This window comes from Perissodus microlepis, chromosome 8, assembly GCF_051167445.1.
Source record: "Perissodus microlepis isolate ML-2025 ecotype Zambia chromosome 8, ASM5116744v1, whole genome shotgun sequence".
Lineage (NCBI taxonomy): Eukaryota > Metazoa > Chordata > Actinopteri > Cichliformes > Cichlidae > Perissodus > Perissodus microlepis.
Genome location: NC_140468.1, coordinates 17296679 through 17311024, shown reverse-complemented (window position 1 = coordinate 17311024; position 14346 = coordinate 17296679). Strand labels below are relative to the sequence as shown.

Here is a 14346-nt window from a genome sequence, read left to right as displayed (position 1 = left end):
GGTGAGTCAATAGTTATGAAGCTCTTAGTAAGAAATATGTTTATCAGACTAAAATATATATATTTACATTTATATTTAACACAGTTTCAATTTGTGGCACTTTAAATTAGATAAAACGATGACTGGAAAATTCTAGAAAAGTTACAAAAATTTCTTAATGTGAGTTCATCAGTGGGGAGATTTCATAGTGATATCAGTCACTTAAACGTTTTAATGGTAAATGATGTTTTCCAGTAAAAATGTTAAAGTTAATATGCGTCTCACAAAATTGTTTCATTTTTTTCCCATTTTCATTGTTTCATTAAGGAACATTTTTATACCGAAATAAATGAGAGAAATTGACTTTTTATGGCTATCCATAACATTTTCTGATATATGGCAGAACAACATCCAAAATTTCCTTTGTAAAGACTTTTGCTTCTAATATGTACATGAAAGGAAATAGAAATTTTGAATCTGACTTTATATTAAATAATATTTAGTAATAAATGACAATGTCTGTTCTGTGTAAGCAAATTAGTGTACTGTATGCACTGTAGATGGATAAAATTGAGTTTGTAAAGCAAAAAAATAGATGCTTTATGTAAGTAATCAAATTGGGAAGTTGCATGGTAGCACTTTTTTTTTAACATTTATGTTCCTGTCATGCTTGCCTGCAATTTGGTCCATAACAGAGTGATCTATAATAAGACATGTTGGTGATATGTAAACAGCCTGGTTTTTAATATTATATTAGAGCAAAGAGATCACTGTAGTGACACTATAATTGCAGCCTATGTTACAGGGTAAATTTAGCACCACATGACTGGAAATGAGCCAAAACAGATGGCAGATTATAGTGGAAGTTATAAATAGTGCAGGGCTGTTTATCACAAACAGTTGGACAAATACAGATTGTTTTTTTTAAGGTGAGAACACAGAGGCAGAACATATTTTTCCAATCGTTTCACTTCCATAACTCATTCTTTTAGGTTATGGGAATAAAACCATCCAACATGCGCAGTCTAAATGAGTCTATTTGCATATTTCAGGATACCATAAAAAGTGTGAGCCAAAAAAGAATGATTTTAATTTATGTAATTAACTGGGGAAGTTTTAGTTTGATTTCTATTCATTGAAATACTCACCCTCATCACCTGTAAATATATTGACGCATTCATAAAGATCCTTAATATGTGAGGGTGGGGAAAAACGTGCTTAAATTAAGGGCATGATGGGTTTTTCTTACAAGTACTTCTCGCACACACACTGATGGGACTTACACCCCAATTTTCTGGGAAGCTTAAAGAGTAAACAGGAAAATCCAGCATAAACATTAAGGAATATTTTGAAGTGTTTATGACTATGTTCTGTGTGTATTTGTACCATTTGATTGGGAAACAGCATGAAGAGTTTTCCGTATAAAACAGAGACATTTATTTACCTAAATCTATTACTTATTTTATAGAAGTTGGAGATGGATCAGTAGTAAATCAGAGCTTTTAAGAAAGCATCATCAATTATTCCTTTGGCCTTAAGGGTAGTGTTTGCAGATGTTTCACATTCTTAACTGACCGATTCAGTATGACAGTGCAGTGAAATAAGTGATGGTGCAGTTTGAAGACGTTTCACCGTGATGCACCTTTTCCTAACTGGAGAGTTTCCGATCTGACGTGAGGCCTCTCTTGTGACTGCACAGCTGCATTCCTGTAAACACTCCGGCTGCTTATAAATCTGCTTCACCCACTCGTCCCCCCCATTCTCTCTCAAACACACGCATATCAAAATAAGATAAACACCATAAAACTCAAAACACACTTGGTCACTTCCCACTCCCAATTCATTGCTATTATTCATTCGGGAGATGACGCAGACACTTCCTGTTATATTTTCTTGCAGTTTTTAAATGTATAATTGGAGGGATGAATGGAAAAGCAAACAGCACACTCGTCCACACGTGACGAAGCAAAATTAGTGTTGTGCTCCGGTCAATTTTTACTCCAATATTTCAAGGAAAACTATGAAAAGGAAAGAATTGCTACAATGCATTGTTGTGTAATCAAGGTATTTTGAAATATACTGAGTATATGTGATGCTCTATCTAATCAAGAAGTCATGAATTGCAAATTCCAAGCAATACTAAAAATTCCTCACATAAGGAGGTTCTGTAAGGTGTAGGGCTTCAATTAATATGAACAGAAACAGTTGTTTAAATACTAATTCATATCAAAATGTGTTCTGTGCAAAAAAAGACTAAAATTCAGGTGTTGGTAAATATTGTGATTAAGTTGAGTTAAGTGATGAAATTACTGGTTAACATAATTATGTATACATGTTGCACACGTGCATGATGCCTCAGAAAATACTTAGTCCACTTGAACTTGTGGGAGTCCAAAAAAAACACAACTTTACAACACCTCTTACTGTAAGTGATCTGAGAAGTCCATACACAGTATGAGAGCAAAGGTTTTCCCCTCAGCATTCAATCACACTAATTATGTAGAAATGTCTGACTCATGCGGTCATGAAGTAGGACCTCCTTCTCCAAGCTCCTTTATAAGGGCCAAAACTTGCTCCCGGAGTCACTAGTGCACAGTGGTATATTTCTTATTTAATATTTATTTATTTTTTTTCATCTTTGCAAATCTATTTATTTTTATTTATCTCTTATTTATTCATCTCTTTATCTTAAAGCTTCGTCAATCTTTTTTTGCCCAAATGCCTTTGTTTTTTCACCTGTCTTCTCTTCTCTTAATCATTCCACTTCCTGTCTCTGTGTCGTTTTATCTCCCTGACTCCAACCCGCTTTTATCCTTTAATAATCAAGTCAGAGAAGTGCATCTTTACACAGGTATTTAAACATTTTTTCATTGCAGCAATTCACAGAATAATCGAATGCATGCGCAAAAATACAGATGAGGCGATGTCACTCTTATAAAACTCAAATGTTTCTGATTACTTTCCTTCATTGCTTCTTTTTGCAGATAACCACAGACGTGGGATGTATTTGCAGATGAACATGGATGGGAGAGTCACAGGAAGTGATGCTCAGACACCTTACAGTGAGTATTAGGAGGATAAGCTCGCAACAGATTGCATATTTGGCACTGACTTCCATCCACAAAAGACAGTGGATAATTTGAGGCCTATGTAGAAATCTAGTTTTTATTATCACTATTTCTGTATTTCCAGGTTTGCTGCAGCTGAAATCAGTTAAACCAGGCCATGTTATCATTAAAGGACCATCATCATCTCTTTTTCTCTGTATGGATAGCGAAGGCAATCTGAAAGGGCAGGTAAGCTATAACACCGAAAACTGATTCCTCCTTTTTTGCATCACTTTCTATCAAATCTTAACAATATTTTAACACTATTTTCAGAGTCACTATTCGGAAACCAGCTGCACCTTCAGAGAAATGCTGCTGGCTGACGGATACACCCGTTTCATTTCCTCACAATATGGATTTCCCATGTCACTGGCATCAAGACATTCCCCAGATCGACACGCACTTCCCTTTACACGGTTCCTACCACTGAGGAATAACTTGAAAACGGATAGCGTGTCTGAGCAGATGCCAAACAATCAGAGACTTTTTAACGTGGACTCTGATGACCTTCTTGGAATGGGTCTAAATTCTATGGGCAGTCCTCAGTTTTCTATGGACAAATAAAAGAATGAACTGCACAGACTTCTCACAGATCGGCACCTTTATATATGTTTTTAGACTCAGCCTGTAAACTTGATTTAGTTTTGAAATGAGTAGCTTTCTGTTATTTGTTCTCAACGTGTTTTTGTGGAGGCAATACTAATGTAAGTTATTTATTTATTACTATGTATTGTGCATTTCAAATGGTTATTTATTATTTTTTTTTACATTTCAAAAACTGTAACTGTACTTTGAAATCATGTTTGTAACATTCTGTTGATTTTGACATGTGAGGTTTCTGAAGTTTCCCTAACCCAGATGTGCTGGGGAAGCCTAAGAGGTTTCTGTTTGTACAACTCAAGTGTGTTTAACTTATTGGGGAGAAATTCTGAATTAAAACAAACATGATATAAATATTTGTTGTCAAATTTGTCATGAAAAGATTGAGCAACCTTATTAAATGGTTCAACAAACCAGAATGTACTTAAAAAAGCAAGCATGTATTTACCAAGTACACAGACCGGGAAAGTAGAAGTGGGAAAACAAGCGTATTGAAGTGAAAGCATGAGCACCCTCTGGTGGTACAAAATCCAATGAGAGGTAGACCAAGTGTGTGGGTGAATGTTTTTTTCAATGACTGTAGAAAACATGGACGATGCGACAGCTCCCCAAAAAGCCAAAACGTCTCTATTGTCTGTTTTTTGTACAGTTATTGTTTTTTTGTGCCTAATGAAATTTTGCCTCGTCTTTGGCCAACAGATTTTCTCAGTTTATATCCCCCTAAAAAAAAGTTTTATGTGAGTTTAACAATTTATATTTTGATTTATTTGATCTTTTTTTGTAAGGTTTAATTGTTCTCATTTTATATCAGTTCTTTTTTTTCATTGTGATCTATAAACAGGCATTGTAAATGCACACTTTCTTTGTTCATCACTTCAGGCCTGATTGCAGGTGACCGTAACAATGATTACATTCCCTATAAAGATTAAAATAAGTGATCACAAGATTTGTATTTCATGCTATTTTCCATTATTATAAAGTAAACAGAGAGTTTACTTGTGGCGTTGTTTGAAACTCAAAAAGACATCTACTGCCATCCAAGCATTGCATCGCTGACTAATCTATTCCAGCAGACAGGGATCCATTGTTAAAGACAATGAAAAAAGGTTTATTTTAATCTACACTGTAAAAAAAAGTAATATAAAAGTATTTTACTGTGTATTTTACAGTTTTGTAATGTTTTTCTAGAATATCATTAAAATTACATAAATAGACTGTGATTTTACATTTCAAATGTAAATTAACATAAAATCACTGTAAATGTAAAAGAACATAATTTTCTTGTTTTTTAAATGTATCTGTCTGTACATATGCATATTTACATTGTTAAAATGCATTCACAAATGTATCATAATTTCACAAATATTTATCCGTTATTTGAAAGATTAAACTGTTAAATTCAAATGTAATGCTATGTAAAAATATATAAAATGATTCTCATAAACTTTTTTTTACATCAAATAATTATTATTATTAGCGTTGTTTAGGGCGAACGTGGCTCAAGAGTTGGCAGTTTGCCTTGTAATCAGAAGGGTTTTTTAGGATTTTTTTTTTTTACAGTGTACTTGCCCTTTACTGACTGTTAAGCTAACATCAATAACACAAAGTAAAACACATTATTACAGCAGTTTACACAAGTGAGGTAACATAAGCACACATACCTTCCATGGATCATCACTGTGATGTGTTGGAAAGTCTTATGTGTTCCTGTGAATCTGACAGCAATGTTGTTGAAGGTATTGCTTATAACAGCTTAGTGGCTCTTGGAAAGGTCAGGCATGGACACACAATAGTGAAAACAGAGCCGCAGTAGACTAAGCTATCAAGGATTGTTATATTTCATTTTCATAAATAACACTGCTGTAATAGACCTTTTCTTAACTGTTAAATACTGACTGAAAAAACAACACAAGGAAACCACAAAAAAAACCAAAAAACAAAATGGGAAACTTAAGAAAATTATTAAAATATAATCTTTATCAAAAACACTGAATGCATTAATCAAGCAGATAAATACAGAACGTTTGCCATGGCAGTCAAATCAATTATTTAACACAGGTATTTTAGGTAATATATAAGCCAGAACTAAAAAAAAAAAAAAAATCAAATATGCATACATTATACTTATAGAACAATATTGAGAATGTGAAAGGTGTTGTATGAGAGATCTTAGTCTGTCCTCATTGACAGCTCAGCTGGTATTTGGTTGAGTTCTGAAAAGATGTGACATTCATATCGCCTATGATCTGTCTGCTTTCATTTCAAACTTTCAGGCACAAGTACTAAGACATTATAGTTTCAAGACACAAGACATTCAGGAAGTCATCTCAAACACAAGCTGACAGCATTAATAAATAAAAGCTTGTATTTCATTAATATCACAACCCTGAGAATGTAAAACTTTTGTTTTTTAAACCAGTGTTATGCAAAAGTTGCTTTTCAGTGACATTTGACTGGTTAGTGTTCCAGCAAATAACAAAGGCAATATTAGGTTGTTAGGAGGTATATGAGCATTAAATTGAAATGACACAAACTAGCATTTGTTGGTTCACTAGTTTGTCTTGCCAGGACTTCAGAACCTTTAAATACATTTTTATTTAATTGTGAATCATGAACTTTTCTTGCTTTTATGATTTTGTCAAAGGATACAAAACTTCCTCCCTAAACTTGAGTAACCAGTGGTTCCCTCAGATACATATTTCCTCCCCTGTACTCTATACTCTGTCCTGTACACAGTCCACCAAGCAAAGTCCCATTTAGAGGGCTGCAAATACCTTCACTGGCATAATAATCTCCCTCTGGATCCTGGCCATCTTCCTCAAAATCCTCTCGTTCGGCCTCCTCATCCTCCCATAGGCTAGTTTCGACATGAGTGTACTCACTTCGGTCCTCGCATTCAGTCTCTCGATGGTAAAAGTAGCTGAAGTTGGACACAATGACAGGAACAGGCAACGAGATGGTAAGAACACCAGCAATGGCGCACATAGAGCCCACCATCTTGCCCCACACTGTTGCAGGGTACATGTCACCATAGCCTACTGTAGTCATGGTGACAACTGCCCACCAGAAGCCATGTGGTATACTGACAAAGTCTGTTTTGTTGTGGTCTGCTTCAGCAAAGTAGACAGCACTGGAGAAGAGGATGACGCCAATAAACAGGAAGAAGATAAGAAGACCCAGCTCTCGCATGCTTGCCCGCAGTGTCTGACCAAGAATCTGGAGGCCCTTGGAGTGACGAGACAGCTTGAAGATCCTGAAGACCCTCACCAGCCTGATGACCCTGATGATGGCCAAGGACGTGGCTGGAGAGGCATCATTGTCTTTGACCAGTTCTGCTCCCAGAGTGACAAAATAAGGCAGAATAGCACTGAAATCAATGATGTTCATGACATCCTTGAAGAAGTGCATTTTGCTGGGGGAGCAAGTGAATCGCATGATGAGCTCAAAGGAGAACCAGCATATGCACACAGTCTCCACCATAAAGAAGGGATCGTGGAAAAAACTTGATGCAGCCGGCATGTTCTCAGACATGTTCTTTGCTTGGGAGTGATGCTCCTGAGTGAATGACACAGGGTAGACAGGAAAAATGTAAAACATACTTGTGAAGTTAGAAGTAAAAACAAAAGATAATTAAAAAAAATAAATAATCAAAAAACACCTAAGTAACAAAAACATTTGCCAGCACCTTAAAATTAACAGGATGTGTCTTGATTGTTTGATCAAGTGTGCATAAACTAAAAGTGCATAAGTTACACACACAAAGGGTGAAGTCCCACAGGATTTGTTGTAAATCAAACCTACATCTATTTTCTAACCACCAATAAAATACATTTGTATGTCTCTCAGCTGAAAATGTGTAGAAAACCCATGGAGGCGTGGGGAATACATTCAAACTCTACACAGAGATGTCCCAGCTAACCAGAACTGTCTTGCTCTAAGGAAACAGTGCTAACTGCAAACTACTATGCAAAACCATGGCAAAAAATCTGGTAGGTAGCCATCCATTGAACAGTGAACTAATTTTAATATTATATGGATTAAAATTCATTTTAAAAAAAACTTTAAGTGTGCTGGCAAGATTTGTTACTTTTGATAGCACCAGGTTACCTGTTGTGATCAGTCTTTTTGCTAAGCTTAGTTAAGCTAAGCTAAGTGGGTTGCTATAGCTATATATATATATATATATATATATATATATATATATATATATATATGTGTGTGTGTGTGTGTGTATATATATATATATATATATATGAACGTGGTATGCATTTTATAATCTAAGTCTTTCTAAAACATATTAAGTAAACATATGTTCTTTCAAATGCAAAGCTGTTACTGTATATTGTGCAAGTATTTTACTTTAAAAAAATACTGCTGAGTTAGGTAGTGTTTGATACATTAAACTACAGTATGTCGCCCACCATGCTATTGGTTCTCACATTTGGCAGCATTGCAAGTGTTTGGCATCTGCGCCTTTCCATTCAGCTATCTCTTCTAGTCCACCTGTCATTCCATCATGTGTGCCACTTATTATTATAACACTGCATATTCAAGCATTGGCTGGTGGCTATTTAAAACATCTTATACTAAACATTCAGTTAACAGTATGAAATCGGATTGCATGGATTAAAATAGATGTGTTTAGTATGCTGTAATGGGTTGTGTGGAATATATATAAAGCTCAGAGTAGTTTAAATAAACTTAGTGTATTCCTTATGACTTTCAGTAGCAGGTCAGTGACAGTGTTTATTACTAAAGGTGGACATCTATGTGTTGATTCGCTCCAAGGGCTCTCCTAAGACTATATTTAACCCAGTGAGATCTCTGAAGAGAAACATGAGTGTCTACTTGCACCACTCCTCATCCATCTCCACCTTCATCGCTATTCCCATCGCCCTGGCTGCCGAGGCCGTGTAACATTGCCAGTGCAGTTCAGTGAGTGTACCGCTGACTCGAACAGGAGGAGGTTACAGTAGTTTCCTGGCAGCTGCCTTGTGCAAAGGAAGTTTGCCACAGCACAGCAGTCCTGGAGGAATGTGTTAACATGACCCAAAACTATGCAACTCATCCTGTGAGACCTTTTAGTCTCTGGTTCTAAGCCACCTGGAAGGCCTTGGCTCACCTTTGCCTATATGTATGGTCACTTGTGACCTTTAATTAACACACTTAACTGTCTTCTCGGGTCTGAATATGCTTCCTATTATTTGTATCCCAATACCCACCCATTACTCCCTGTACCCTTTAACACTTCCTGAATCTGAGCGTATCAAATTTAACAGCCGACTAAAATAATCACGCCATAAGCTCTCGCTCGCTCTGGTCTGCTTCCAGACATATTGGCCAATAGTATCCTATGTCAGTATTTTTCCTCTTAGCACACTGTAGTACTCTTCTAGTGTGTGTTTACCTAAACAACAGCTTACCAAAGTATTATGTTTCCTTTGACCCAAACAATCACATATATTTCATTCAAGACTTTACAACAAGATTTTGGGTTTCTCTTTTAGTGCCTTGATACCACCATTTTGTCTTTCAGGTAACCCTGCAAAAACCATCCATCTTTCACACCTTTCCTTCCCAAACATGAACTTGAATTAAATTTCCAACCTCTCTGTCATGTCTGAGGTCAGGCAGTGTCTCCAGGCAGAAGATGAGGATGGACACCACGATTACCATCACACTAATGATGGCGATGATGCGTGCACCCGATGAGGACTCTGGGTGCTCAAACAGCATCCACAGTTTTCTCTGGAGTCTGTTGGATGGCAAAGGCCTCTCCTCTTCTTTTGGAAAACCTTCGTCCTCCTTGAAGCGGTTCATGATGTCCTCTCCGAGCTCATAGAATATCAGCTCATCCATAAAAATATCCAGGGGTATGTTTGCAGGCCTCCGAAGCCTACCCCCTGACTGGTAAAAATACAGAATGGCATCAAAGCAGGCTCGATTGCGGTCCAGGAAGAGCTCATTTCGAAGTGGGTCAAAGTAGCGTGACCTTCGTCTGGGGTCGCCGAGCATGGAATCAGGGAATTGGGCTAAGGTGCGAAGCTGAGTTTCATAACGCATCCCTGATACATTGATGGCCAGTCTTTCACTCAGTGCCCATCCATTCCTCCATAGAGATCCTGAGCGACGCTTTTCTTTCTTCTTCTCTTTCTCGTTTCCCCTGATCTCCTTCTCTCCTTTCTCCTCACTGTCGAGCTGGTCCTTGTGATGCTTGTCCTTCTCCCCATCGCTCTCTTTCCCTCTGCCTTCTCCTTCACTGGACTGTGGATCCCTGCTTTCCATCCCTGTTATTATCCTAACTGAGGGAATGCTGCAAACCACCCTCTTGAGATTTTGAACACCTGGACTTAAAAGAAAACCTGTTTAAAACCAGAGTGATAATTACATCAGCGAAATAGGTTTTCAGTTGATAAGTATTAGCAGCAAAGGACTAAAGAGGGGAAATTGACATTTCATGACAGATTTCATTACATTAAAAGTTAATTCATGCTTTTGTTTTTAGATGAACTGAAGGCAAGACAACAAACAATGTTAGTACCCAGTTAATGAATATAATTTACTCACTAAGAAAAACAGCTGCTGGCAGAGGCTAATGACGGGGTGAAAAATCACATTGTTTGTTTCCTTCGGCTCATCAGGTTGTCTCTCTTCCTTTCTATCATCGTGCCTGCCTGTCACAAGCACGAAGCCCTTGTTTGGCTATCTAAGTTATCACACAGAGGTTTAACTCTGATCAGCTTTACACAAACTCTACTTCCAGTTATTTGCTCCAGGAACATCCAGGATCTCGTCCTGTCCCTCACTGCCTCACGTTGTCTGCCTTCAAATTTTGGGGGGAATGCTGTCCTGTTGAAATTTGATCTGTGCTGGACCCCTCCACCCCCTTCGTGTCCCTTCCCTCCATTTTAGCTAGGGGGCATGTCAACCTTCAACCTCCCTATCAAATGTCACCTCTGCATGGTATTGCCCTCTCTAACAAGCATGGGCGTGTGAATGACAGAAAACCCTCACTGTTTTTCATTAAGTCGAAATGACTGGATTTGAATGTGCGTAGATTAAAAACCAGAACTGTGGAGTTTGAACGAACATATAGAAAACATATTTTCAAAGCTTTCTAATTAATTCCATTTTCTAGCGTCTTCAGTAGGCTCCTCCAATTACATTCAAACCAATGCTGCAGCCTGAGATTGGGGTGAACTGAAATATGCTGCAACAAAATTTCATGTTAAATTACAATAAACGACTTGGATCTGTTTGCCAGCATGAAATTGTTATTTTACAGTATAACTACCGTAATCAACAACAACAGTGTTGTAGTTACTAAGTTGCTCTAAATATGTTTTCCTTTTTACATCACAGTCATTTATTTTTACACCAAATTTAATAAATTTTTGTAGTATTCAAAAATGTAAAAGCACAATCACTTGAATTTCTTACAAAGCTCATATTAAAAATTAGCTTTTGACATATCTTCATTTATGTAAATATTGTTAGGGTTGATTTTCACAAAGTCCACCACTAAACTATTCCACAAGTTGGCAAACACAAGTGAAATCATCATCCATTATTATTTTATTTAATACATCTCGTGCTTTTGTTATTTTTATGTACAAAAATGTCTTCAGTGTCACTGAACCTATTAGGTGAACTGGCTCACATTTTTCTATTTGTGGAGCGGCACAATAATAAATTATTTACCAGTGTAGGTTTTATTTTGCTATATCACATATTCACCCTTATTTCACAGATAATGATACTTTGAGTTCAAAGGAAATTGGACCCTTGTCTGCCTCCATCACCTCTAAATCAGGATCAGCCCCCACCAGACTCTCAATCTGTTGCTGACGATAGCTGTGCCACACAACAGGCTTCATGGGGGGGAAAAGAGCTACCGCCTACACCTTGGATCTGCTAGTTCATGCAGTTGGGTGGAAAATCATTCAAGTGTCTGTGACAACTTACAGGGGTATGCGCTACAAACGGACAATACGAGAAGAATATTACTAAATTTGTGGATTTTTATTTTTTTGGACCGTCATGACTGTAGAGAGATAATCTACTAGAAACAATCAGATTCAAGCCATTGTTACATTTAATGACAGGGCTGTCTTCTGAGGTGTCATTTGTTACCCATAAACAAAAAAGAAATAATATAAAACTATATTAAAATAGATAAATGTGCCCTAGAAGAAGAATACCAAGCTGTTATTGTTTTCAGTAATGTGTCACATATTGTAAAGGACCACAGATTATTTCTAACTGCACACACAATACTTGTGATGTTAACCTATCTCTACCAAAGTGGACTACTACTATGTTTTACCACCAGAGGGAGGTGATGTTTAGGCACAAAGGAGAAAAACTGAAAAAGGCCTCTGCAGACATTTCTAATAGCTGTTGGCAAAAAAAACAAACTGCCATCCGGGCTGATATAATACACTGTCATTTGATCACAGTCTGCTTACTAAGAATCTGATGACCATTTGTTTTACAAACCAATACACTCAGGCATATACAGATACAAATATTTCAACGTTTTTCAATATAAAGTATCAATAAAATGCAAGAGGGAATTCAGCTAGATTTTTTGGTTTGGGTTAAAATTGTGGAAATCAATCATTTTGTGGTATTCTTGGTGTTGCAATATTCATCATAACCTGATTGCTCCTGGTTCTATATAGTGCCGTATAACTCTGCTGTTCGTGCAGCTATGCAGCAGTCATTACATCTTGTAACTCCCATGGGATGGCTACACATAACCACTACAATTTCACAACACAGTTTGAAACCGACAGTTGGTAACCATGAGTAGAAAGAACAGCCAATTCATTAGACCACATTTTTATTTCTTAGCATGTGGCCCCTGCACCAGCTTCACTGCCTTCATTTTCCAAGCAGCAGTAGTGCAAATGTTATGCAGTAATCTTGTTCCACTACGCAAGTTTTCTTTTAAGAGGTTCAACAAGCTTTGGTTTCTAAAGCTACTTTCTCCCGGTAACAAATTTTACTCAAAATGAGGCTGCTTTGAGTTAAAAGTGATAGAAATGAGTACTGAACCTAGACAGCATATAAGACAGACGTAGCTTCCGGGTTGGAAAAATTAAGGCACTGCAGGAGTGTCTTAAATCTGCTTTCTGTCTACAGGCTACTAGATAGGTGACTGTGACTGCAAAACAGACTTACAGTCCCATAGAAGTTTATTTTTTAAAATATTGTTTTAATTTTGGTCATATGTTGTTTTTTTAATGAAGAGTTGTCTGTGATATGAATCCACACACTGAATATTTCTTATCAAACATAACTCATTAGCCAATGTGTGCGCAGTTTCACAGTCAGACATATTCCTCACTAGTAGTTTTTTTCTCTTTAGCAAGCCAGATGGCAACGGAAGAAACACTCACATCAAGGCTTCAAAAAACACGACCTCAGAAACCAGTGGGTACCATCATGGTAACTACATCCATCTTTTATGCTGTCCCTGATGTTGACACAGACAATGGCTAGCTATTTGCTACTTGACATCAGCTAAATTGAGTTGCTGCTTTCCGAAGCATTTAGCGAAATAAAACAGTGTGTCATATTGTTAACTATAGTAAAAGCCCCACCAAAGAACTTCAGTAAGTGAAAACTTAGTATCTGTCGGTTAGTTTGCCTGAATTAATGGGTGTTTGCCTCTGTTCAATGCACACATACCAGTATATGGATGTAGGTTGCTAATAAAGCCAGCTAGCATTAGCTGATAACTTAGCAGACTGGCTCTTCGTTCAAATATGGTCACTTAGAGGTAAAAAAAACCAAACAACAACAACAGGCATGTGACTAAAATGCTTCAAAATGGCGCTTCACAACCAGGTTTCTAAATATCTGGGTTTTTTTCTTCCAAACAGTCCATAGTTGAGGTATAAAATATTACAGGTAGTAAGTAATACACTTTATTGCCAAAAATTTCGCCTTCATCAGTATAACTTGAGTGATAATTCCATAGCATTTAATATGATGTTGACCCACCCTTTGAAGCTATAACAGCTTCAACTTTTCTAGGAAGGCTTTCCACAAGGTTTAGGAGTGTGTTTATGGGAGGTTTTGGTGATTCTTTCAAAAGTGCATTTTTTAGGTCAGATGCGAAAGCCTTGCTGATAGTCTCCACTCTGATTTATCCCAAAGGTGTTCTATTGGGTTGATCAGGACTCTGTGCAAGCCAGTCAAGTTCTTTGACACCATACTCACTCGTCCATGTCTTTATAGACATTCCTGTTCCTCTCCTTTGGAACAGGAAGGGATATGTTGGTATCCAGTGTCAGGAATATTATAAGTTACAGTTATCTGATATCAAGCTGGGAAGATAGCTCTTAGATTACATCCTCAATCTTAAATATCATGACACAATTACTGCTGACCTCAAATTTATCGATTGCCATTATGTGACTGTTTCTCAAAGTAACAGTTACTGACTTAAACAGAAACTTCTTGTAAATGCTGGCACTGATATACACCATGTCCTTCCAGTCATGAATTCAATGTCAGTCTCCAGTTTCTTGGACGGCTTTGGATTTCACTGTGTTCTCACTTCATATCAAATTATATCAATCACTTTATTGTGGTATCCTGTTCCCGACAGGCTGATAAACAGTGTTAACTGTGACAGTCGGTGCAAAAT

General features: G+C 37.1%; 2 protein-coding genes across 4 annotated transcripts; one reads left to right on the top strand and one right to left on the bottom strand.

Annotated features, from left to right (window-relative positions):
* The first annotated feature begins 32 nt into the window (after positions 1–32).
* Positions 33–4842, top strand: fgf21 (fibroblast growth factor 21). Its single transcript, XM_084937866.1, has 4 exons — positions 33–2830; positions 2964–3041; positions 3172–3275; positions 3360–4842. The coding sequence occupies exons 1-4, from the start codon at positions 2698–2700 to the stop codon at positions 3648–3650; spliced, it is 606 nt and encodes a 201-aa protein (XP_084793992.1). The 5' UTR covers positions 33–2697; the 3' UTR covers positions 3651–4842.
* A 197-nt stretch (positions 4843–5039) lies between these two features.
* Positions 5040–14316, bottom strand: LOC146381754 (potassium voltage-gated channel subfamily A member 7-like). 3 transcript variants are annotated; one of them, XM_084937873.1, is made up of 2 exons: positions 9270–14316; positions 5040–7238 (listed from the first exon to the last, which is right to left on the bottom strand). In XM_084937873.1, the coding sequence occupies exons 1-2, from the start codon at positions 9969–9971 to the stop codon at positions 6348–6350; spliced, it is 1593 nt and encodes a 530-aa protein (XP_084793999.1). In that variant the 5' UTR covers positions 9972–14316; the 3' UTR covers positions 5040–6347. The 3 variants fall into 3 exon arrangements, with proteins under 3 accessions (XP_084793999.1, XP_084793998.1, XP_084794000.1); XM_084937872.1 differs by having other exon boundaries at positions 5040–7241; positions 9294–14316; XM_084937874.1 differs by having other exon boundaries at positions 5040–7269; positions 9295–14316.
* Positions 14317–14346: the final 30 nt, after the last annotated feature.